The sequence below is a fragment of the Anabrus simplex genome, chromosome 1 (genome assembly GCF_040414725.1).
Source record: "Anabrus simplex isolate iqAnaSimp1 chromosome 1, ASM4041472v1, whole genome shotgun sequence".
Taxonomy (NCBI): Eukaryota; Metazoa; Arthropoda; class Insecta; order Orthoptera; family Tettigoniidae; genus Anabrus; species Anabrus simplex.
In genome coordinates this window covers 142,703,585-142,731,436 of record NC_090265.1, presented here as the reverse complement: position 1 = coordinate 142,731,436, position 27,852 = coordinate 142,703,585, and the positions used below count along the sequence as shown (strand labels likewise).

The 27,852-nt window shown below is 37.7% G+C and overlaps 1 protein-coding gene across 4 annotated transcripts in view; it reads left to right on the top strand.

Moving 5' to 3' along the window:
* LOC136885079 (uncharacterized) overlaps positions 1 to 27,852 on the top strand; it is a 1,401,330-nt gene that overhangs the window by 1,324,050 nt on the left and 49,428 nt on the right. For all 4 annotated transcript variants that reach the window (XM_067157511.2, XM_067157504.2, XM_067157532.2 and 1 more), the window contains 2 exons: positions 6,249 to 6,413; positions 10,994 to 11,176. In XM_067157511.2, the coding sequence (XP_067013612.2) occupies positions 6,249 to 6,413; positions 10,994 to 11,176 (348 nt within the window). The remainder of the gene's footprint in view (positions 1 to 6,248; positions 6,414 to 10,993; positions 11,177 to 27,852) is intronic.

Genomic DNA, 27,852 nt, shown 5'->3' with positions numbered 1-27,852 from the left:
TTTTTTGCAATGGATAATCCGCAGAACAGTTAATCGAGGGATGGATAATTGAGGTTTTACTGTACTGCTATTCATGTAAAACAATCTAAAGAGCTTATTAAATTTATAAAAGTATCAAATAGGTGGACAAATAGGTACCTTTTCTGATCATTCTAGTCAATACAGAACCTGAAAATGAATTTCATTTCTTGTAAGGATCTGTGGCATGTGAAGAATTGGTTTCTTCACAATGACAACACATCTTGTCATCGAGAAATCCTCATTCATGTGTTTATTGCCAAACGCAACATTATCACTTCTGCACCCATCCTACTTGCTAGATTTACTTCCTGGTGACTTCTTCCTTTTCCCAAAGATGAAGTTGAAGCTGAAAAGTTGCTGTTTTATCACCATTTCCAAGTTCCAGCATGAATCGCAAAAGGTTCTGGGCTCACTGACCCAAAATAACTTCAGGCGGCATTCTAGCAATGGCAGAATTGTGAGAGTGGTGCATTGCTGTGCAAGGTGACTATTATGAGGGCAGCTCAAATGTAAATGGGAATTATTTATTTAAAATTTATTGCATCAACCAAAAAAATACACATATAGAGATCACTTTTCTACATAGTGTCCTGCCTTCGATACACATTTTCTCCATTGGATTGGTAAGTTTTTGACGCCATTCTGATAGAAAGAAGAGGGACATGTGTGGAGCCTGTTGCGCACAAACTCTTCCACACTTGCATCATCATCGAACCGCTGTCCTCCTAGGTCTTGTTTGAGTGGTCCAAACAAATGGTAGTCACATGGCAATAAATCTGGACTGTTCAGAGGGTGTTCCAGAGGTGTCGTGAATTTCTTCCAATTTTTAAAGCGGCAGTATGCGGCCTTGCATTGTCATGGAGAAGAATAATATTTCGGATCTGTTTCCGGCAGCTCTTGTTGCGATACACAGCTTTTGTAACAGTAATTGGCTGCATTAATTATCCTTTGTTCATGAAGAAAATCCACCAGCAAAATGCCCGCGGAGTCCCAGAAAACGGTTGCAAGCACCTTTCTAGCCTTGACCGGACCTGCTTCATCTTTCCCTGTCACTCTATGCTTGCTTGCTTTGACTCTGGGTTGTAATGATGGATCAAAGTTTCATCACAAGTCACAATATGATGCAAGAAATCCTCTCCTTCCTCCTTGTAGTGATGCAGGAGTTTCTGACAAACTTCTTGGCATAAAGTTTTTTGGTCCTGGTTGAGGAGATGAGGAACCAATCTGACAGACAATTTTCTGAAATGGAGTTCATCTCAGATGATGTCCGACTCGTTGGCTGAATGGTCAGCGTACTGGCCTTCGGTTCAGAGGGTCCCGGGTTCGATTCCCGGCCGGGTCGGGGATTTTAACCTTCATTGGTTAATTCCATTGGCCCGGGGGATGGGTGTTTGTGCTGTCCCCAACATCCCTGCAACTCACACACCACACATAACACTATCCTCCACCACAATAACACGCAGTTACCTACACATGGCAGATGCCGCCCACCCTCATCGGAGGGTCTGCCTTACAAGGGCTGCACTCAGCTAGTAATAGCCACACGAAATTATTATTATCTCAGATGATGGTTTGAACACTCCATAACTTATTCCTACAGCTAAAACAATTTGCGTAACTTTTCTTAGCTGATCTTCACCAATAATGTCACAAATGGCAACAATCTTGTCTGCAGTGATGCTTGTCCGCAGTCTCCTTTCATGACATTCATTTTCAACAGCTTCTCTTCCTGCCACAAATTTTTTAGCCCACTCACACATTCTACTCTGTGAAAAGTGTTCCTTCCCCAAGCTGTACGCGGAACCATCTCAAAATTTCAGAAGGTTTGGTGACCTCTTTTGCTAGAAATTTGATAATGATGCGTTGCGCAACAGATGTATGCACCTCTTGGCCGCTCAGGGAGTAATGAAGCAGCCCAGCTCTCCACTGTCATTTGTGCACGCTAACTCCTCCTCCAGACACCCCCACCAACATCCTGGCAAAGCCCCACCTCAGAATTATTATTAACAGCAACAGTACATTCAAATTCCCATTTATATTTGATCTTCCTTTTTATGAAAGAGATGTTCAAACTTTAGTATTTAATGTTCTCTTTTGTCTACAGAGATAGTTCAGGAACTTTTTGATCTAACCTTTTATATACGAAACAGAGCGGAGGACCAATCCATGTAATTAGCAATATACTGGGATACATGAGAACAAATTATAATATAATAATAGTAAAAATAATGATGGATAAATACATTAAGACAAGAAGTAAAAAAACAAGCAGTAGCAGCAAGTAAATTGTTTAAGCTAAAGGGAATAGTGGAGGATGTGTGTTATTTGCAGTTGAAATAAGAGTGATCAAGTATTAAATTAGCAAGAGGTGAACTGTGTGTGGATAAAAGTAAATAAGTATAGCGAGGCAGTGGTATTCAAGAATGGACAATAGCAATGAAACGTAAGGAGAAAAAGTGCACAGCGACACGGTAGTGGAGGTAACAATGAAACAGGAGGAGAAAGAGTGCTCAAGGACACGGCAATGGAGGTAACAAGATAGCTGGGTTTGCAATGTAAGTAGAAATACAGGAAGGTCAGTGTTCAGAAAAGATTGTGCTGAGTAACGTACCAGGCCGGAAGAGACATGCCGCGTGTTTAAAGAACAGACACCGTTTGCTTACAATGTTGCATTCTACATAGCAATATGTTATTGTGTAGACACTCTCCACAGCAATGTGTTATGGGTTTAGTTCACACTCTACATAGCAATGTGTTATTGTTTAATATCTATATGCAGCAATGCGTTATTGTTTTAGTTTCTGATTATTATACTCCCAGACTACATTTCTGCCACGGCCAACAGACTATCAATAAGGGCTGATCTCGGGTCAGGCGGCAGTGTTTATTCTGCCTATTGCCATTTTTTTTTCCTATGATTATTATTATTATTATTATTATTATTATTATTATTATTATTATTATTATTATTATTATTATTATTATTATTATTATTATTATTATTTTTGTTTTTGTTCATGTGTCTGTTTGTTTATCAGGTGACATTTTTTTCCTTTTCCTTTTGTGAGCTGGTTTAGGTAAGAATTGTTATTTTTTTTCTCCACATAAATGGATCATATACATATTATGTAGATCTGGAGAAAGAATAAAGAATATGATGATGATGACGATGATGATAAATACATTAAGAGGAAAGGAGCCAAATTTTCGATCATTACAATTAATCTAATCTGATCTGGTTGTTCCTACAGCTTGGTTATCTGCTTCAGAGGGATATGACAGCCTCCTCACTGTTGCAGTCACATAGTATACAGGGTTTGAGTTCCAACATATTGTATACTAGCTGTCATACCCATCACTGATAGGGTAGTTTTTTAATAGTTGCAGCAGTAATGCCATCTTGGGGAAAGCAACAAGAAACTATCTCACTTCTCATTTACCTAGTACGTCTCTTCAGTGTTGCCTAGGCCATCTACGACAGCTAATGGTGAAGCTGTTGAGGATCCAACCAGCCTTCAGGCTGAGGACTGAACATACATACACATGCCATCTAGCAGAAGTGATTGGTAGTAAAAGAGATGAAGCACACTTCAACTAACGGCAATAGTTAGTCAGTGTAAAATTATTGTTGAAAAGTTTTAGGCACTAAGACATTCTAGGCTATCACATCTTATTTTCTTTCATCTCACTGATATTAAAACATTCGAGGCTGATATTTCCAATCTCCTCTTTTATGATTCCTGCCCCCCCTCCCTCCCCCCTCATTCTTTGAGTGATCATACTTTCAAATTTTTCTTCTCTTTTAGATACTCTTCTTCAGGATCTTCCTGATGAATAAGGGATAATGGCCATGGGGTTTTTCAGCTTATAAAAAAATCGCAGTAACGATCATCTCTATTACATTATTATGATGACTGGAAAATATTTTCATTACAGGTCATTATCCTCATGGTTGTTCCGTATCGAATGATGTTATTCACAGCAATTATAATAAGAAGTATTATATTTTCATGTCGGCAATGCTTGCCATTGATGGACTTGGCTATAAAAATAATATTAATGAATATCTCCATTATTATAGCTCAGATGGTAAAAATGTATTAGAAGTAAAAGATTTAAAAATAGACTTTCTCCAGTTGTTATGTGTACATTTTAGATAAAATGAATATTTCCAGAGATATTTGGAAGTTTGTGAGAAATGTAATAATCGTGAATATCTCTTGCTTTCGGGAGATAGTGGGTTCGAACCCCACTGTTGGCAGTCCTGAAGGTGGTTTTTCGTGTTTTCCCATTTTCACACTAAGCAAATACTTACTGTGTTTTAATTAAAGGCCACGGATGCTTCCTTCTAACTCCTAGCCCTTTCCTATCCTATCGTCGCCATAAGACCTATCTGTGTTGGTGCAGCATAAAGCCAATTGTAAGAAAAATAAAAATGGAGGGCAAATGGTCAACGTTTGAATGAAGCTTTTATTGTTGAACGCTACCTGAAAAGGTGTGGTTCAGCACTCTTCCGTGAAGGAATTGTGATGGGTGTCTGCCCACCACTAATTCACATCCGGGAAAATATCAGTGCATAACAGTATGAGAACAACATCCTTTACCCCATTGTTTGTGTGCTTGTAGCATCTCACTGTGCATAGGTAATTGGAAAGACATGATATTCAAAGGATGACATGGCTAGCACTGTGTCGTGATTCAAACTGCATGGAGATTGCTGTAAATAGTATAGAACTGTGCAAACAATATGTAGACACACACAGACTTGTTTACAAAGAATGGGTCCCATTCAGTCTAGATTCGTTCAGAGCTTCCTGCTTCAATGGGTGTTTGGAAGAACCAATGTTGAAAAAGCACTAAACTTCATGAAACAAATAAGGCTACCGAACTCTCCATGCTGTCTGATCACAATGAGCAGAACTGAATCTGGACAGATCGAGCAGCCCAGAAACTGGGAAATTCAAGTGATTTTCTCATTAGTACACTGTTACCATATGCATTGGTTCTCCACACATCTTTCTTGTTCAGCCATTGCATATAACACTCGTAATGTATACGCATGAAGCAGAAACATGGCAACAACTTACAGTTTGATCAACCGAGTGACTGAACAAATAAGTGGTCCGGTATACCGAGCCTGTTATCAAGTTTGAGTAGGTTTACTCTCACTGCTCATGGTTCAAATATCACCCCTTTTGACTGAGCAGCAATGAGTCTAGTTCACGTCTGTCCAGACTTGTTCATTTACGAGTGTCACTGTTCGTTCTAGCAGCCGGCTCGTTCTCTGACCAAGGAAGGTGGGTTACCACAGTGGAGATGGAACGAACTCGGACTCACTCATTGCACAGTTCTGTTATTAACCATCCCAAACTGTATAGGAACTCATACTCACTGCCATACAGGGATGAGACAACCTTCTGCAAGATGTTCTGGATAACTTGACGTTGACCATGCCGCACCGCTTTTAAACCTTTCTCAGAGTTCATATAATCAACAAACATTCCTGAATGCTTTGAAAATTGACTTGATTTGAGTTTAAGGAATCTGTGCTGCTGGTTTTTTTTTTTTTAGCTCATAAAGAAATAAATTTGTTTTTTCTTCAGTTGAATCATGAATTATCTCTAAGATATTTCACTGTGTGTTTGTACTCATACTTTATGCTATTATATATATGATATATTGATATAGGTTATATTTGATCCAGAAATATAAAATGTTCTGATAGGCCTATGCACAACCTTTTTTTGATCATTGTACATAGTATGTCTGGAATTCTTTTTTTTTCCTTGGATTGAATATCTCTTATAAAAAATGGAAATAATTGTGAGTGAATACCTGTGAAAAGTAAATAAAGGCAAGAGGAGAAGAAATATTGTCAATGAAATTGTGAAAATGACAGAGATGGAGAAATCTTCGACTAGAGAGAGGACAGTTCAGTTGGGCAGAATTCTAAAATGATATACTAGAGACATGAGGACTGATTTTTTTGACTGTGTGATTGTGGAACAGTAGTTTGAATAACAATAAGAGAGAATCTAGGAGAGATCAAATTGGGCACTGCTTAGGAAAACTAATAGGGAAACACATAAAAATATTAATTTTCAGAAACTCTTTGTACTAGTAGTAGTAGTAGTAGTAGTAGTAGTAGTAGTAGTAGTCGTAGTAGTAATGCTGTTGTTTTTGATCATGATGTACTTCTACTGTTTGCTTTTTTTTTGTTCTTCCAGGAAATCATGATGGATCATGCACTGCGGACTATCTCATACATTGCAGATATTGGAGACTTGGTTGTTCTTATGGCTAGGAGAAGATTTGTTCCTCATGATGTCGAAGAGGCTCCCAAAATCAATAGAACACCAAAAATGATTTGCCATGTATTTGAAAGTGAAGAGGTGAGGCTGGAATTCTTTGAAAGTTACCCTAAAATTACATTGTAGATCTGGTGCTTCCTTCTTATAACTTAAACATATACTGTGTGAATTCCATACTTTTTCAAAGACTTTTCCTTAATTGGGAATACTAGTTTTTGGATATTCAGGTAAAATATACATTTGCTTCCTTCCATACTGCCTTATGGTACATTTGAATATTCAACATACTATACAGATGTCTTTGTTGATCACATGCACTATATATATTGCACAAAATGGTCATTTCTTCCATCAGTTTTCCTGTTTACTACAATCTTTGAATATTAATGTTATACTTTACTCAGATTAACTAGGCGAGTTGGCTACTTGGTATGTGTCATGTAGCTGTAAATTTGCATTCAGGATAGGGTATATTTGAATCCAAACATTGGCCATTCTAAAGGTGGCTTTTCATAATTCCTATTTACAGACCTGACTAAACTGTGATTTTACCATAATTAAACCCACAGTTACTATCTAACATGCAAACTAACATGCAGCGCAAATCTTAGCCATACATCAGGCTATCTAGGAAGCATTAGATTCCTTCTACCAGAAATAACTTATTTTTTGAAAGGAATTTTCAAAATAATTAAAGCTTTTAAGTATTCGGATGTGGATATGGGCCCATTTTCCTATTCTGAAACCAGAATTCAAATCTCCCTTAATCAGTACACTGAACCTAAAATTTAAGAAATTTCCTAGGGTTTTAAACCTATTCATGATATATATATATATATATCTCTTTCTTTCCAGACCTTGCCTTTTTGAAAGGAATATTCATAAGAATTAAGCTATCAATATGGTGGTCATGCAGCGCAAATGCTTGCCATATGACAGGCTATCTCAGAAGCATTAGAACCCTTCTACCAGAAATAGCTTATTTTTTGAAACGAGTTTTCATAAAATTTAAGTTTTTAAGTATTCGGATGTGGATATGGTCCCATTTTCCTATTCTGAGACCAGAATTCAAATCACCCTCAGTCAGTACACTGAAGGTACCAGCTACCAGCACTGCATGTCATAATTTCAAGAAATGTCATTTAAATTTGAAAATCAAAGACATTTTTTTTACAAGTAGTGATGGACAATTTTATGTAAATATTATTTATTGTCTTTAGTGTATTCTCAAACAGTTCTCAAGGACATGGGTTCTTCCATTTTTAAAATTATTAGACAGCAACAATGAGTATCGCAATCTGTTACGAGATGTTTTGGCTGAAGAAGTCTTAAAATAAGATGAATAATGTTCCAAAGTATGTTTAATATATTTTAATATTAAATAGTTTTCCCTTTTAAAGTGAAGTGTATCATTGGGCGGACAATTAAACCTAACACTAGTTCTTAATCTTAAGCCATATGTTCCGAGCTGTCGGTGGAACGACATTGGTAGATGAATAAGCTTGAGCAGAGATTTTGAAATTAGTAAAGGTCATAACATGAATATAAAATTAGAATTCAAGAGGATAAATTGTGGTAAACATTCACTTACTAGAATAGGAATTTGGGGCAATAATTTATCAAGGTAAAATGTTTGATAAATTTCCAAGTTCATGAAATTGTTCATGTAAATTCATGTAAACAACTTATAGGGAATATATACCACCTGGGCAACAGCCTGAAAGGTGGGTGGATGGATGGATGGACGGACGGACGGTGGGATGGATGGATTGAAGAGAACAGTATATAATTATATCGTAGTGACAAAGTTGTTACACAAAGAAGTAAACATGTTCTCGTGTAATATTTTCACAAAGAAGTACACATGTTCTCGCATAATGTTTTCTTTTGTAAAAAAAAAAATTGGCATATTGAGAATGATAATTAACCGCACGTTCTCATTCTTTATTGTACATTGTAAAATTTAGAAAACCCGACGTAAGGCAGTTCAGTAAGAAACAAACTCAGTCATTCTTCAACATCGTGGATATGATTAAACATCTCCAGCACACAGAGCATCCATCCGTCCGTCCGTCCGTCCAGAGTACATGTGTACTTCTTTGTGTAACAACTTTGTCACTACGATATAATTATATGCTGTTCCCTTCAATCGTCCTTTTTTCTATTCTTGAACTTGCATTATCTTTTTTATTCCCTAGTAACAGTCGCTTTGTTTTTTAAAACAATCTGCTAAGAATATATACATCTTTCACACCAATGATCTATTGGTGATGTTTCTTGGCACCATATTGGAAGTCTTTGTGTGTTAATACGTCCATTGCTGTGTCACAAGTCTTTAAAAATCATGTCCACTGGTACCTTATTCATTGTGAAGTGGGCATGCTAATATATAAGCAGGATAAATATATGGAGGTTATACATCCAGGGACTCAAAATATTAATATATTAACACAATTTATAGATCATGGTAACTTCTATTACAGTATGTTGAATATGATTATTGAAGGTTTTACCACAATTAGGATATCGGACCTACGACATAATTTTATTGACATTTGTCAGGACAGCTGATAAATAGAGGAGTCAATGATAGGAAGAACATAAGTATAGATGTATGACCAATGAAACAGAGCAACGTACCAAAAATAGCAAAGAATTAAGAAGGGTGTTAAGAAAGTGAGAGTACAATAAATGATGTGAACTGAGTGTTCTTTGAAAGGAACTATACTTGATCACAAACATATGCCATCAAACTGATGGATTGAGACCCTGAATGGTTTGTTGATATCTGAGTGGACAGAAGCCCTCAAGCTACAGTATAATGTCATTCCAGTAAGTACCGGCCCAGGATGAAGCAGAGACAGAATCTGCTGCAGATACTGCAATGAGAATGAAAACCTTGCACATGTTCTTAGTTCTTGTCCAAGAGGGGTGTTCCTTAGACACACCAGACATCACAGAATCTGGACAAAGATCACAACTGCCCTTACCCATTAAGGTCTGGAAGTGTATGAAGAAGTTCCATGTATTGCAGTGGGAGGGAACAACAAACAGATCAACATTATCACCATCGATCACAGAAAGGATAGCATTGTGACCTTGGATCAATCCATCAGACTTCAAGTGAGCTCGAACCAGCCTGAGAAGATAGATCAAGAAAAAAGAGCCATCTATGAGCCAACAATAGAATATTTCAAACACTCCTTACAGAATTTCTAGCATTAGTTGGCAAGTATGCTGCCCTGAATTCATGAATTTCAATAAATCTGAACAAAAGTCCGAAAGACCTCATGGCACAGAATTTTCATGAAAAGAGAAATTTAGCTTGCTTTCATGAATTAAACCAAGATTTTAGAGCTGAGTAACAGCATTTAGTGGAGTGCCATTTATTTCATACCTATAGGTAAGCTCATGGTCATTTAGGCAGATCAGGATTTTAACACATTTTTCTGGATTGAGAGGATCTACAACATATTGAACCTTGACAACAAACACACAAGACCAGTTAAGTAGAAAAGAATGGGGAAATCGGAGAAGAAATCATTGACAGACACTACTACAACAAGGAGCTTTGGTAATGTAATATAATGTGCCAACATTGCGCCAGAACTTGCAGTTCTAGAATTGGTCTGTTCAGCCATCCAAAATGTACAATCAGGAGTATTTATGCATTTGGAAGATAATTGTTACATTAATCACCAAGCAGATGATGATGATGATGATGATGATGATGATGATTATAATGATGGTGGTATTTGGGTTTCTGTTTGCTACGTCAATTCTGTGCAACTGATTTTATTGAATCACAAGTATAATACAAAATCAAAAGACTTCTTCTCTACAACCCCACTGTACCAATTCCTGTACATCACATTGTAAATCCCTGTATGTTAACTCATTATCCAGTAGAGTTAAAATGAGTAATTTGGGGAATATTTCCTGGAAAAGCTGGAAGTTCTGAAGATATGGAAAAATTTACAGTTCACTTAACTGACAATTTGATTTATAAGGATACACAAAATTTGGTCTGTGAGGTTAGATTGATGGTGGAAGTTGTTGAAAAAATTATGGGTCACATGAGGTTCATTATGACTTGTGTCAACAGTACTGAAGGGATTTCTTCTTGCAATAATTCTGCTGTATATATTAAAACATTTGAAGAGCCTGAAAAGTACAAGAATTTAAAGTTTTTCAAAATATCTATGTGGATAAGATCACCCTGGGGTTTTGCTACAGTGGTATGAATTTCAAAGCTCTGAATAGAAGCCAAAGCGTATGTTTCAAGGTTTGTTTACTACGAAGCTGTATTTATTTAATTAATTACTTATTTAATTTTATTTATTTATTTATTTATTTATTTATTTATTTATTTATTTATTTATTTATTTATTTATTCTTTGCGTTTAGGCTATCTGTGGACCACGGTGCTTGTGTTCTAGCTGTGTTTTTGTCGTCGTCTGCCCCTTTATTTATTTATTTATTTATTTATTTATTTAGATTAGAAATGAACTTTTTTCTTCACTATAGTTATACTATAAATAGCTTTTTAGGAAAAGATCCTACAGGATCCTTCTTTTTCATTTTGTGTCATAAGACTATTGGAATTTCAGGGCATTAGTTTAAATTTTTAAAATTCCATTTGTTAATTTTTATATTTACAGGCTCAATTCATTGCCCAGTCAATAGGTCAAGCATTTCAAGTGGCGTACATGGAATTCCTTAAGGCTAATGGTATCGAAGACCATAGCTTTGTTAAGGAAATGGACTACCAAGAAGTACTGAACTCGCAAGAAATTTTTGGTGATGAATTGCAGATGTTTGCCAAGAAAGAAATGCAGAAAGAAGTAAGGGACTGTAGAATTTTCTATCTTTCTTTTTCTTTTCTTTCTAATTTTAGATGTTAACTTGCTTGCTGAACACATCATTGTATGATGACTACTTGCAAGATGTATATTTGACAGACAGTAACATGCCCAGGATTTTTTGGTGTACCAGGTTAATCTTGGCTTGAAACTTTTGATATATATGCCATTTCGCTAGGGTTAGATGCAGTCATTGTAGCCACTCCATTTATATGGAATTTGTTTTAAGCATTTTTTACATGGAGGATAGAACTTCCATTTTCTCCATCCTCTCCACCATAGTAGTAGTGATAACATTGCAATTTTATTCCTCTACATTTATATTATGTTGTAAGTATGGTAATAGAAAGGAACAAACTGAAGTATCCACAAAGATGCACACAAAATGCTGCCAGTTGGTACACTTATTTATTTCACCAACTTCACATAAATGTACACATAACCTTAATCACTGCTGTCACAAACAAAATATACACATCAACACACCGCCATTTTTAACAAATGCCTGTCACTGAGCACACGTCACATGGAGATTGCAACCTTAAAACCGTTGCCTACGTTATAATACAAAGCCTGGAAATAGAGCCCGTAAAACGCCATGGAAGTGGTTACACTGAAGTTCAATGCCGGGCCGCTAGGATCGCTATCTTGCCCCCTGTCTACCAGGCTCACGCCTTTAAATGTGTTCATTAACTGAGTTGGTTGTGAATGTATTATGTATTTGTCTGATGTTAAGCATTCGCAGTTCCAGTCATGGTTTATTCACAAGAAATTAAAGGTAGTGGAATTTCGTTTCACAAGTTTCCAATGAATGTTCATTGTTCGAAACATTATACAGAGGAAGTATTACGCATGAGATACGACTTCAAGCTGATCAAAGTAGGCCTCTGTTCCTAAGTTTTGATCCGAGTTATGTCATAAGAATCGGGCGATCCCAAAATTTGTCACTGGACATTTTTTAAACTATGCTGCCGTGACCGGCAATCATTTGAGAGGTATCTTCAAACTCAGAAATCTTAAATTAGGAAACCAACGAGGAAAATAATTTGCCCAACAAATTTCACGAAAATGAATGTAGCAAGAGCTAAACATATTGTATTTTCCCCTGAAACAATCTCTGGTTTGAAAAGTATGGAGGTGGTTTTGTCCCGAGATCATAAAATACAGTTTAAAATAAGCCATTTGTTTTATGGAGCATTTTATTAAATTGTTCAATGCGCATAATGTCTGCAACACCTCACATGGGATATATTCAGGAACGAGAACAAACGAGCATCTTTTAACCGGGCGAGTTGGTCGTACGGTTAGGGGCTCGCGGCTGTGAGCTTGCATCCGGGGTTCGAATCTCACTGTCGGCAGCCCTGAAGATGGTTTTCCGTGGTTTCCTGTTCTGACACCAGGCAAATGCTGGGGCTGTACCTTAATTAAGGCCATGGCCGCTTCCTTCCAACTCCTAGGCCTTTCCTATCCCATCGTCGCCATAATACCTATCTGTGTCGGTGCAATGTAAAGTCACTAGCAAAAAAAAAAAAAAAAAGCATCTTTTAGTACTGAAGATGAACTCCTCAGTTGGTTAACTAATGATTTTCTGTCATATATTAAGAAACTTAAAATGCATTCAGAGAAAGTAAAAAGAATCATGAGAGAAATGTATCAGGCATAAAGCTTGACTACCCAGTCCACTGTGGCCTGCGTAAAATACCTCGTAAGTATACATTTGCATTATGCATTGATGGGGAACCTAACGAGCTATGACAACGAGCTCTTCTTCAGCTACCTAAGATGCCAAGCGGAATACAATGACATTGTGGTTCATGTGGCAAAAGAAAAAACAGACTGTAAAGGCTGTTTAGAACATATCTGTTCTCCAGCTACTCGAAGTCCAACATTGTGTCTTATTCGTTTTCAAGATCGAGCAGCCCTTAGATACCGAAAATCATCGTCTGTGGCACTTCTGCAATGAACGACGGAATTTGTCACTTCCGCTACGCAGTACTTGTCCCGAAGAGAGTTACTAAAAGGTGTACGTTGATTTTTCCGAAAGACATGTTCAACAGTGAAATTAAGTGTGGAAAGTGTAAAGGCGACAAACCACCTCTTTTTCTGCTATGAACATTTCTGAGACTTCTGTTAGACAACATTGCTTTGAGCCACACAAGTAGAAGAGAGAAAGTTTTTGAAACTTCATAAGAAGCCCCTCAGAAGAAAAGTTTGCCGAGCTCGATAGCTGCAGTCGCTTAAGTGCGGCCAGTATCCAGTATTCGGGAGATAGTAGAATCGAACCCCACTGTCGGCAGCCCTGAAAATGATTTTCTGTGGTTTCCCATTTTCATACCAGGCAAATGCTGGGGCTGTACCTTAAGGCCTCGGCCGCTTCCTTCCCACTCCTAGCCCGTTCCTGTCCCATCGTCGCCATAAGACCTATCTGTGTTGGTGCGACGTAAAGCAACTAGCAAAAAAAAAAAAAAAAATTGAAGGAAAGTTTTGAAACTTCAATGACATATCCAAGCCAATGCAGCACCGCTCTATAAATAAAGTACTGTCAATACTTGCAAAAACATTCAGTTCTTTTTATTTAGGATATACTTTACTTATTGACATATACGGCCATGCGAATACAAGGGGGCAAGACCGTGATCTTAGCGGCTGAATGGTGAACTAGAAAGCAACCCGTTTCCACGAGTGCATTTCAAGGCCTTGTATTATAGCGTAGGCAATGCTTGAAACACAGTTGAAACAGTTGACTGCTAACAGCATATCACCCACAACACAGGTGTGGTCACAAGTAGACTCCTGTTAAACCATAACTCCAACTAAACAGTAACTCCTCTTTACCATCAAGACCACCTTTTTATACATGTGCCTGGCCAGGCTTCTAGAAAGATACATTTTGTTGTAAATTCTAGAGTGCTTAAGGCCCAGATATAAGGTAGCCTACAGAATATTCTACAAAGTTCTCGTCTACCCAGTACCATTCTGGATGTTACAGTGTGTTTCACAATTCTGTAGGGGATTACAAATCAAATATTCAGGTAATAATAAATTATTTACAGATTCTTACATTAACTGAACTCGTGTGTGTGTGTGTGTGTGTGTGTGTGTGTATATATATATGTCTATATTACCGAGCTCGATAGTTGCAGTCGCTTAAGTGTGGCCAGTATCCAGTATTCGGGAGATACTGGGTTTGAACCCCACTGTTGGCAGCCCTGAAGATGTTTTTCCGTGGTTTCCCATTTTCACACCAGGCATATAAGTCTCTGGTAAGACCCCTGGGAGACTACTGGCAAAAATGAGTGCAATTGGACTAGACAAAAGAGTGACTGAATGGGTTGCTATATTTCTAGAAAATACATCTCAGAGAGTTAGAGTAGGTGAAGCTTTGTCTGACCCTGTAATAGTTGAGAGGGGAGTTCCTCAGGGCAGTGTTATCGGACCTTTATGTTTTCTTATATATATAAATGATATGAGTAAAGGAGTGGAATCGGAGGTAAGGCTTTTTGCGGATGATGTTATTCTCTATAGAGTGATAAATAAGTTACAAGATTGTGAGCAACTGCAACGTGACCTTGAAAATATTGTGAGATGGACAGCAGGCAATGGTATGTTGATAAACGGGGCTAAAAGTCAGGTGGTGAGTTTCACAAATAGGAAAAGTCCTCTCAGTTTTAATTACTGCGTTGATGGGGTGAAAGTTCCTTTCGGGGATCATTGTAAGTATCTAGGTGTTAATATAAGGAAAGATCTTCACTGGGGTAATCACATAAATGGGATTGTAAATAAAGGGTACCGATCTCTGCACATGGTTATGAGGGTGTTTAGGGGTTGTAGTAAGGATGTGAAGGAGAGGGCATATAAGTCTCTGGTAAGACCCCAACTAGAGTATGGTTCCAGTGTATGGGACCCTCACCAGGATTACCTGATTCAAGAACTGGAAAAAATCCAAAGAAAAGCAGCTCGATTTGTTCTGGGTGATTTCCGACAAAAGAGTAGCGTTACAAAAATGTTGCAATGTTTGGGTTGGGAAGAATTGAGAGAAAGAAGAAGAGCTGCTCGACTAAGTGGTATGTTCCGAGCTGTCAGCGGAGAGATGGCGTGGAATGACATTAGTAGACGAATAGGTTTGAATGGCGTCTATAAAAGTAGGAAAGATCACAATATGAAGATAAAGTTGGAATTCAAGAGGACAAATTGGGGCAAATATTCATTTATAGGAAGGGGAGTTAGGGATTGGAATAACTTACCAAGGGAGATGTTCAATAAATTTCCAATTTCTTTGAAATCATTTCGGAAAAGGCTAGGAAAGCAACAGATAGGGAATCTGCCACCTGGGCGACTGCCCTAAATGCAGATCAGTATTGATTGACAAATATTGGGGCAGTACCTTAATTAAGGCCACGGCCGCTTCCCTCACACTCCTAGTCCCGTCCTATCCCATCATCGCCATAAGACCTGTCTGTGTCGGTGCAACGTAAAGCAACTTGTAAAAATAAAAATAATAACATCTATATACAACAAATGTTACATAACATAACCTCACAAATAATGTGATCGTAAACTAATAATGATACTAATAAGTGGATGTACATCACAAGTAATAATAATAATAATAATAATAATAATAATAATAATAATAATAATAATAATAATAATAATAATAATTTGAGCTTGATACTTGTATTATTTACCCATGGGTGAGAGAATATTGCTTTCAAGTTATATCAGTTTATCACACTTGCATCAAAACTAGTAACAAAACAAGATATATAGAAATATGGGAACATGAAAATGAACACATAATAGAATGAGCACAATGACAGATTAGCATCAAATCAAATCAAAATCAAATCAAAATCTCTTTATTTGCAAATGAGGTGTCTACCTCGGTGGCAAATGGTACACTAAAATACATTATTGTCAAGCACTAAATATTAAATTAACAAGAGAAGAAAATTTTTCCTATAATACAATATTATACAATTTACGCTAACAATGTTTTCTATTAAACACACAGCTCATCCTTAATAAATTTATATTGTTTACAAAATTCTAATTATAATATCTCCTGTACTACTTACAAATATAGTCAACTGATATACAGTATGTGGAATTGCTTCAAATGATACTATAAAACTGGTATAACAATAATATTTACATTGCATTTATTTATTTACAATTTTTTTTTTTTTACCCGTTCTGGATCCTAAGTAGCATAACGACCTGCTGCGTCTTAACCAGAGCCCCTTTTGCCACCACTTTTCAGAGTTCCTGAAGGGCCTTCACAGCTACCGTAGCGGTCCCAGGGCCCTCGAAGTCCCCACTGTACTTCACCCCTACAGGCAGTCCCTTACTTTGGCTGTCCAAACTCCTTAGACCAGGGGATGGAATTAATTTATTCACACACATTTTTTTATTTACAATAACCTGCACCGGTCGAATGCCCTCTAACACTTCATTTATTTTCTCTGTTGCTGTTTATTCTCTTCTTGAATATCTGTACAGATTTTGGAAAGGGATCAAACACTACCCCTGGTAAACTGTTCCACTCATTCACACCCTTCCCAATGAATGAAAATTTACCCCAATCGCTTCTGCTAAAATTCCTTCTAATTTTATATTTGTGGTCAGTCCTGCCGATATAATTATTTTCCAACTGAAGCCTCTCACGGATATCTCCCCATGCTGTTTCTCCTGTATAGGCTCTATATAATCCTGTAAGTCTAGTTTTCTCCCTTCTCTTACTTAAAGTTTCCCACCCAAGTTCCTTTAACATTTCTGATACACTACTCTTTCTCCTGAAATCCCCTGTTACAAATCTTGCTGCTTTCCTCTGCACACTATCTATTTCTTTTATTAGGTGTTCTTGGTGAGGATCCCAAACACTGTTTGCATATTCCAATAACGGACGAACCATACTCAAGTAACTTTTTTTCTTTTAATTCTTTGTTGCATCCTTTAAGTAGCCTCATTATGACATGTAATGATCTGTATGCTTTCCCAACAATGTCATCAATATGACCCTTCCAGTGCAAATTACTTTCAAATCTCACACCTAAGTATTTGCACTTGCCATCTTTTGGGATAACTACCTCATCCAAAGTATATTCAAATTCAGTTTTCAAGCTCCTGTTTGTAAAAGTTGTAACAGTTGATTTGCCTCCATTAACCTTCATATTATTTTCTTCAACCCATTGTTGGATACTTTCAAGGTCCCTTTGTAATTCTGAACAATCCTCAATGTTGTTTATTTCTCTATAAACAATTATGTCATCTGCATACAATCTTATTTTTGATGTTATATTGTTCCCTAAATCATTTGCGTATATTAAGAAAAGTAACGGACCGATTATACTACCCTGTGCAATTCCCTTCCAAACTTTCTCTTCCTGCGATACATTATTTCCTACTTTGACTTTCTGAACCCTTGAATTTAGAAATGCTTTTATCCAACGTGTAACCCTTACGTCCAATCCTATTCCCTCCAATTTCTTTAATAATATTCCATGTTCCACTCTATCAAAGGCTTTGGAAAGATCTATGGCTATGCAATCTAACTGACCTCCTGAATCCAACTGATCTGATATGTCCTGCTGAAATCCCACCAGTTGTGCCTCACAAGAAAATTTCTTTCTAAATCCATAGTGGCTCCTCATGAACCAATTTTTATCATCACATATCCCTCTGATGTACTTCGATATTAAACTCTCCAGAATTTTACAAACTATACTGGTCAGGCTGATTGGTCTGTAGTTCTCTGGTTTCCTTTTATCACCCTTTCCTTTATAAATTGGTATTATTATAGATTCCTTCCATTCCTTTGGTATCAGACTATTATTTATGACATAGTCAAAGAGAAATTTTAAATAAGGCACTATGTACCACCCCATTGTCTTTAATACCTCCCCAGTAATTTGATCACTTCCTGCAGCTTTTCCTTGCTGAAGCAGTTGGATTTCTCTGAAAATATCTTCGTTTGTGAATGAGAAGCTTCTTGTTTCCCTCTGTCTCTCTCCCTCTCTCCCTCAGAAGAGGGAGCAATAGAAAACAAGCTCTCTGATCGATCCCAGTTCTTCTGGATCCATTTTCTTATCTTACTGGCTCCCAACAAGTTTGTTTCTGCTTCTTAGCTTCATCAGGTGGGTGGGCTCTAACACTCCTTTGATAGGCCAACTTGACAGTTCTTCAGTCCTGATGTGGGTAGTGTGGGATAAGAAGAAAGTCAGATAAAAACAGGAAATAGGAAGAGACAAGTAAATAAAGATGAAGATAAGTGGTAAAAGAATAACAAGATAGGACAAAGGGTAGATAATGGGAGATTACTGATGAAAATGAGGGCTATTAGACTAGACAAAAGAAAGGTTAAATGGGTGGCTACATTTATAGAAAATAGAACTCAGAGAATTAAGAGTAGTTGAAGAATTATATGATCCTGTAATGATTAAAAGTGGGATCCTGCAGGGACAGTATGTATGTAATACCGTATTTACTCACGTATTAGACCCCCTTTTTTCCCACTTTTACAGCCAAAAATAACAAAGGGGGATCCAATATGCGATAACCTCAAAAATTTGTACAGCGAACACATGATTTCTAGGTTATAAAGAGCTATAAATTGTATGTGTAAACATTCTATACTATTATTTAACAGACTTAGAATGTATTTAAGTTATACTGGCTATTTTCGTCGGAAGGCAGTATTTCTAAAGGTAAAAAGATAAAAAATGGTGAACACGACTCTTAGGCCTATAGTACATATAAAAGTCTGTTTTAGTTACTCATATCACGTCATTCGTTACATCTCATTAATTCCTCTGGTGAGGTTGATGTCAGGAAGGGCATACGGCCGTAAAAACTCGCTACGAAGATTTGTCTCACTTCATACTTGATCCCGTAGAAGAAAGGGATAAGGGTATCGTGTTATCATATAATTAAATATTGATACAAAACAACTTAATGGCCAGTCATTTGTCTCTGTCAGTTCAGCAGTAGGCCTACCACACAGTAAACCTGATCACTGCTTTCATCTGAATTATCGCCTTGCGCCACCAACTTCCCTGCCTTGCTACTGGCGTGTCTGCATTCTAAGTGACGTCATCTTCACTGCTATCTCTCATTAGTCGCGTCAGCCATGCTTCATTCTCTTTGAGCCGTGCACTGCAATCAAGAGCATATGAGGTTCCGTCTTTTTGAACCTTTTAAAAATTATTTTGTTCCCGACAATAGAGTCTAAACAGTGTAAATCTATTCCAAGATGGTCTCTGATATTCCCAGTTGGTGTATATGTAGCAGAAGCCACTCCTTCCGAATGAAGCCATGCTGTAGAAGGCATGCGAAATAGTGATGTGCGCGAGTGACGCTTGGACTCACGAGAATCAAGTCTGGCGAGTCCGAGCCTCTCGGAGTAACCCGTGCGAAGTACTCGAGTCTCCACGGTGACGTCACGATCCGTAACTGCGACCTGTTGCCGAGCAGTCAGAATAAATACTCCAGTCATTAAGTACTATGACAACAGCTAAGTAAATGACGACCATAACGTGAAACACGCAAATGTAAGACCGTAACATATTTATTTCGAAATGCCATTCGTTTAGTTTGTCACACAGTGCCATTCTTCTTTTCCTCCTTCATCTCTATTTAGTTGGGCTCCCTCATTACAGTGCCTCTGTAGCATAATGGATAGTGTTATTAGCTGCTACCCTTAGGGGCCTGAGTTCGATTCCCAGTACCGCTAGAAATTTTAAAATATCAGGAGGGCTGGTATGTGGTTGAAATGGTGCATGCAGCTCACCTGCAATGGGGGGTTTTCCTGAAAGGAGCTCCGCCACTTCGGGATGAAGACATGAGTTTGCATTTTTGCATTATATCGCATAGAGATACGGAGTGAAGATTAGGAATATAATGTAACTATTCATTGTAGGTATTACATACTTCCTCCAGGGTTGTGGTGGTGGTGGTGGTGGTGGTGGTGGTGATTGTTTTAAGAGGACGTACAACTAGGCTGTAAGTGAGTTGCAGGATTGTGAGCGACAGCAGGGGTGCTTAACTTTCCGTCGGTCGCAACTGATCTGACAGGCACAGGCTGTAGTCATCGGTCGCTACCGCTCCAATGCGTCGACCTACAATTTTCATCATTCTGAATAGCCTCGCTCCTTGCCACGTTTGTTATTTATGTGACAGGCAGGCTGTGTTCGCTCGCTCCATAAGCCGGGAGTGTTCCATCTGATCTGGTAGATCATTGCGACTGTTCCCGTTGCGATTGGTGTTTCAAAGAGATGCAAACAATTGTTGTTTTGTAAGTAGTTAAATTATTTGTTTACCCTAAATTTGGTGTAATTTCCCATGTAAGCATGTAGATAGTGCAATATAAGCCCAGTGCCTCACAGGCACATTGCGACTACTTACGTCCCAATTTCTCTTTATTTTAGATTTACCATACATTATGGCCAGTAGGAAGGAATATTTTAACTCAGACAGAGCAGAAGATGTGGAGGATGTCCAACGACTTTTGCTGGATGAAGATGATGCCTCACATGAGAATTTTGAAGACGAAAGTGACACAAACAGTGACGATCTTCTGGAATCAAGAGATGGTGACTCGCAAAACAGAACAAGAAGATGGCAACGGTGATGCTGATGAACAAGGAGAATTAGAGGCCAGTGCTAATTATTATGAAGGGAATGACAAGACAAAATGGTGTATGGTGCCACAATCCCAACAGGTCAACACCAGGAAGCACACTCTCGTACGACATCTACCTGGACTTATAGGACAAGCAAAGCAAGCTAAATCATCGCTTTACTCCTGGCAGTGTTTATTTACGGAGGAAATAATAGACACTATTGTAACTTACACAAATCAATACGTGGACTACGTAAAACAAAATTTTACTCGTGAAAGGGATGCTGAGCATACAGACCAGATAGAGATAAAAGCATTCTTTGGCCTATTGTACTTGGCAGGATCTTACAGAGGGAATAGGCATAGCCTTGAAGATCTCTGGGGCACTGATGGAGATGGTATAGAAAAGTTTGCACTGGTAATGAGTCTCAGGAGATTTAAGCTCTTGATTCGTTGTTTAAGATTTGATGACCGCCAAACCCATGAAGAAAGAAAGGAACATGATTGGCTAGTGCCTTTGCAAAATATGAGTGTTTTTGTAGAATCCTTACTGAAGAATATATGACCTGTTTAGCCCTGTTTATGATATTTCCCATGTTTGTTGTTATTGCTGAGACGTATGAACATAGTTTCCACCAATATAAGATTTTCTTTGCGATTAAAATTGTAAATACTGCAAAGATACCTAAAATTTTGAAGAAAATAGTTGGTTATAAAATGTGGCTTATTTTGGGATCAGAATTTTGCTAAACATAAGGAGTACTTCATAGCTGCCCACTTGAACTTCCTGAAACTTATACGTGGGGGGATCTCTCAGGTACATTGCGACCTGCCTTGAAACTTTATATATTGCGACCAACAGAAGGTTAAACAATGTTGTGAGATGGACAGAGGACAATGGTATGAATGTAAATGGGATGAAGAGTCAAGTTGTAAGTTTCACCAAGAGGAAAAGTCTGCTCAGTTTTAATTATTGTATTGTTGGAGTGATAACATATCATGGGGAACACTGTAAGTACCTAGGTGTTAACATAAGAAATGATCTTCATTGGGGTAATCATATTAATGAGGTTGTTAAGAAAGGTTACAGATCTCTTCACATAAATGTAGTTATGAGAGCATATAGGGGTTGTAGTAAGGATATAAAGGAGAGGGCATAGAAGTCTCTGGTAAGACAACAGTTAGAGTATGGTTCCATTATATGGGACCCTCACCAGGACTACTTGATACAAGAACCAGAAAAATTCAAAGGAAATCAGCTTGATTTATTCTGGGTGATTTCTGTTTTTTAAATTTTTTTATTACATATGGTTGGGGAGATAGGAAGACAAAGACAATGATTGATCTTATTCTGGTGGAGAAGGAGAAACGTAGACAACTGGAAGATGTGACAGCAATGCCAAGAGCAGATTTCGAAGGAGACCATAAAGTGGTGGTAGCCAAATTAAGACTGGGTAAAATAATGAAGTTAATAGAAAAAAGGGAAAGAAAAATAAAGGGATGGAAGGTAAAAGAGAAAGAAATAAGGCAAAAGCTTCAAGAGGATCTGAAGAAAGAAATTCCCAAAGATGGCATGAACAGTGTGGAAGAGGAATGGACATGTTTCAGAAATGGTTTTGTAAAGTGTCCAGTAAACATCTGTGGTAGACTATCATGGAGGTAAAAGGAAAATGAGACTCCTTGGTGGAACAGTAGGGTAAAGGAAGCGGTTAAAGAGAAACAAATGGTTTGGAGGAAGTGGATAGGCAACAATAGTACGGAGGATTGGCAGAAATATAAAAAAGCCAGAAAGGTACGTAAGAAAATGCTACAGGAAGAGCTGGGAAAGTTTCTGTGAAACTTTACAGGAGAATATAAAGGGAAGTAAAAAGGTTTTGTATGGTTTGGTGAAGAATAGTTTACAAAATAGTGAGGATTCAAAATTTGTTAAAACTGAAACAGGGCAGATATAGATGCAAAGAGATGACATCCTAAAAAGATAGGAAGAATACTTCTCAGAATTGCTAAATATTAAATATAGTGAACTGGTAGATGAGAAGGAGCAAGAAGAAACAATGGGGAAAGAAGAACAAGAAAAGGAGATATAGATGTTAGAGGAAGCCATACAAAAGATAAAGAGCGGTAAAATAGCAGGAGTGGATAGGGTAACTAAGGAAATGATAAAAGCAGCAGGACCAATAGGGCTACAGTGGCTGTATAGATTATTTAGAATAATATGGAGGAAGAAAGAGATCCCAGAAGAGTGGGAAAAGGGTTTCATTATCCCGATATTTAAAAGAGGTGATAAAAAGGAATGTAATAACTAGAGAGGGATCACCCTTATTGCCCATGTAGCTAAGATATTTGAGAGAGTATTGGAAGGAAGACTGAGGAGGAAGCTAGAAGGAGAAATGGAAGAAGAAGAGTATGGTTTTAGGAAAGATAGATCAACGTTTGACCTGATCTTTACATTAAGACATATGATGGAGAAACGATGGGAGTTTGGAAAAGACATAGTGATGACATTTATTGACATTAAGAAAGCTTATGACAGTGTGCCCAGACAGTTGGTATGGGACACATTAAGGAAAAAAACAAGTTAACAGAGTGGAAGTGCAATTGATAAAAGCTATGAACAAAAATTGTGTTAGTAGGGTGTATAGGAAAAACAAAATGGTTTAAATTTGAAACTGGTCTCCGACAGAGAAGTGTACTATCCCCCATACTATTCATCATTTGTCATGGGTGAAATTCATAAGAACATTAAACAGAGATTGGGAAGACAGGCAACAAAAGCCGTGTTGTTTGCAGATGATATAGTGATATGGGGTGAGGATGAAACGGAAGTGCAAAAACAAATAGATGCATGGAATCAAGAGAGAGAAATTTGGGATGAAAGTAAGCACAGAGAAAAGTAAAACAATAGTGATAACAAGGAGAAGGAAGGAAGGAAGGAAGGAAGGGAGGGAGGGAGGGAGGAAGGAAGGAAGAAAGGAAGTGGAAAGATAAAACTGAATGCTAAAATTCTGGAAGTGGTTAAATGTTTCAAGTACTTGGGAAGTGTGATCACAGAAGATGGAAAGATAACCGAGGAAATTGGGAAAAGAATACAATAAGAAAACAGCTTCTACCAGAGTGTAAGATGTATTTTGTGGAACCATGATGTCCCGAAGAAATGTAAGAAAGTATTATATTCAACCTATTATGAACCCATACTAACCCTCTACTGCATGAATTATTTTTCGTTTCCGTTTGGTGAAGAAAATTTCAAGCCTTGTTCAACATACGCTCACTGTTTTAGATATACCAGCAATTCTTAACTGGGCCTAATAGCTTAACACTCGTATGTGATATGGATTGCCATATATTGCCATATTGGAATATATATACGATTTTTCACGATTTTACGCTAAGCTTTTAACATTCAAAGACCGAACATTACTGCCTACTGGCCACGGGTACGTATTGCAAGGCGCAAGTATACTTGCACGACCGTAGGTCGGTAATGTATTTGAGGTTGAGCCAGAGGTACTCCTGAAGCCTGTGGTAATATAATGGGGAGGGCCTACGTAAAATAAACGGTGGTTGGTTCGCGTGGATGTTGACAGGGTGGAAGGAGTACCTTTGGCTGTAGGGCTGTTTTGTCTTGTTATGTAAAAAAAAAAAAACAAGGCATCACTGGGGTATGTGTTTAATTGACTGTACAGTTGAAGGTGTGCCGTAAAACTACCTCTGTCTATAATATTTATCCATTTACACAGGTGAAAAGTTATTTGTTGCCTAATGGCAACAGTATGCAGTAGAGGGCTAACCTATGCAGCTGGATCGTGGACTACAACAAAATGAGAAGAGAGTAGAATACAGGCAGCGGAGATGAAATTCCTAAGAGATATCGAGGGCAAGACCAGAAAGGATAGAATTAGAAATGAAGAGATAAGGAAAAGGACAGGAATCTTGAAACTTCAAGTCAGGATAGAAACAACAAAGCTAAAGTGGTATGGGCATATGATGAGAATGGGAGAAGAGAGAGTGCCAAAAAAAGCTTTTTGAAAGAAGTTAACAGGAGAGAGACCACGAGGAAGACCCCGAAAGAGGTGGACAGATTTAGTGTGGGAGTGCATAGAGAAGAAGGGGAGGAAAACCAGAAGATGTACTTATAAAAGGAGAAGAGTGATGAAAAGACAGGCAGCGATGGAGGTCCTTGATTTACAACCCAATCCGGAATGCTGGAAATGGGAAATAATGATGATGATGATGATGATGATGATGATGATTATTTCTGACAAAGAGTAGTGTTATGAAAACATTGCAAACTTTGTGCTGGGAAGACTTGGGAGTAAGGAGACGAGATGCTAGAATATGTGGTATGTTACTGAAATGTTTTAACAGTTACCCTGAGGTTCCACCTATTCAGTACAACTTATAATCTTATAGATTACATATGTTCCATTTTCTTAATATTAAAACGTGTGACATGTTTCGACTCGTCTTTGAGACATCCTCAGCCATAAAAAAATTGTTAAGATTAAAATATAATACTAGAATGGCCATTGAGTGTGTTCTTATTGAAAATGAAAACCTACAGCCTGTTTTCCAGTCATTGACCGGGTCAGGGATGTAATGAGTGAATCATATAGTCTATTAGTACGATGGGGTCACCACTCCCAAAGTGATTTATGAATGACTGATAGATGGTATGAAATGATATTGGAAAGTGTTGCTGGAATGAAAGATGACAGGGAAAACCGGAGTACCCGGAGAAAAACCTGTACCGCCTGCGCTTTGTCCAGCACAAATCTCACATGGAGTGACTGGGATTTGAACCATGGTATCCAGCGGTGAGAGTCCGACGCGCTGCCGTCTGAGCCATGGAAGCTCTAGTGTTCTTATTATACATTTAATATTTGTTTTTAATCTTCCTTGTAGAGTTTTTCTCTGTGGAAAAAGTCCCTCTCACGTACCAGCACCTTAAAAACAATGTTAACTAAACATGCACATTTTAATTTAAAACACTTATTAAAACACATTTAGTATGTCTTGTTAAAAGCTGGACTTGAGTTTACATAAAATTGGACAAATTTTTATATACGACTCTTCAATAATTTGCTGAATGCACAATTAATGTTTTTGTTGTAGTCTTATTGCAAGCTGAAAGGAACAGGGGACATCCCAGGGTGTGTTGTGTGTTAAGGATCTCAGTAGATATATGGTGTTCAGATATTGTAAAAGTCTCTCTCACACGAGATGAACAGCAGCGGCCAACAGGGCGGGTGAAGTTACTTAAGGTAGTCAGCTGTGTGGAGGAAGAGAGGTACTTTTACAATATCTGAACAACATACTGTATATCTACTGAGATTCGCTAGGTCCGTGCTGGTTCACAACACACCCTGAGATGTTCCCTCTTCTCTACAACTTGCAATAAGACGACAAAAACATCAGTAGTGTATTCAGAAAATTATTGAATAGTTGTATATAAAAACACGTCCAATTTTATGTAAACTCAAATCCAGTTTTTAACATACGAAGGGGTGTTTGAATAAGTGATTTAATTAAAAAGTATATGTTTAGTTAACATTGTTTTTAAGGTGCTGGTATCTGAGGACTTTTTCCACAGAGGAAAACTGTACAAGGAAGATTAAAAACAAATATTAAATGTATAATAAGAACACTCTCAACGGCCAGTGCAGTATTATATTTTAATCTTAATGACATTTTTATGGCTGAGGATATCTCAAAGACAAGGCAAAACATAGCCCATATTTTAATATTAAGAAAGTAAAACATATTTAATCTATAAGATTATAAGTTGTATTGAATAGGTGGAACCTCAGGGGTATCTGTAAAACATTTCAATAATATTTTGTCAATACAGACCAAAAAATTAAGTTTATAGCATGCAATATGTGGTATGTTTTGAGTTGTCAGAGTAGAGATGGCATGAAATGACGTTAGTAGACAGATAAGCATGAGTGGAGCTTTTAAAAGTAGAAAAGATTATAATATGAAGATAATGTTGGAATTCATGAGGAAAAATTGGAGCAAATATTCATTTGAAGGATGAGGATTAAGGGATTGGAATTATCAAGGGAAATGTTCAATAAATTTCTAAGTTCTTTGAACATTTTAAGAAAAAGCTAGGTACACAATTGATAGAGAATCTGCCAGCTGGGTGATAGCCCTAAATTCAGATCACTGATGATTGATTGATGACAAACACAAAAGGAGGAATGGATCCTTATTTGTTCTGTTGGAAAGGATCTAAACTACAGGTCTGGCATTACTGCAGAACAAATTTGACCTAGGTCACCATAGCTCAGTTGGATAGAGCAACCGATGCAAAATCAGGACTGGTGTCCAATTGGTCATTTTTTGTTCTGTACTTAACATCTCTTTGATATGTACTATGCTGAACACAACCTTATAAGTTAAAAGCTCATTCGAGTACAATGCGATCTTGAAAATTAAATATTCATTGAATGGAATAAACATTTGAAAAATCAATTCACATATAGAAAGGAACATGAATAGGAACAAATAATGGGATACACACCACGACAGGTCAGCATCAGAAGAGGAAAGAGGAAGCTATAGGAAAGGAGCCAAGGACAAACATGAAAGCACAAAAGGACCAGGACAATATCCAAACATTGGGTGAATTGGCCATGCTGGAGCGCAGCTATGAGCTTTCATCCGGAAGATAGTGGATTCGAACCCCACTGTTGGCAGCCCTGAAGATGGTTTTCCATCATTTTGCTATTTTCACACCAGGTAAATGCTTGGGCTGTACCTTAAGGCCATGGCTGTTTCTTCTCCACTCCTAGGCCTTTTCTATTACATCGTTGCCATAAGACCCATCTGTGTTGGTGCGACGTAAAGCAAAGTGTAAAAAAACAAAAAAACATTGTCCACATTTTCATACATGACCGTCTTCCAATAGAAGGGTCTCTTCTTATCAGTCCCGTTTCTTCTACATTCATTTATCTCATGTTATGTTATCATGTGCAATTAGTTTCATTTTTACACATTGATGGTTTTCGACTCGCAATTAGAATTATTTTTT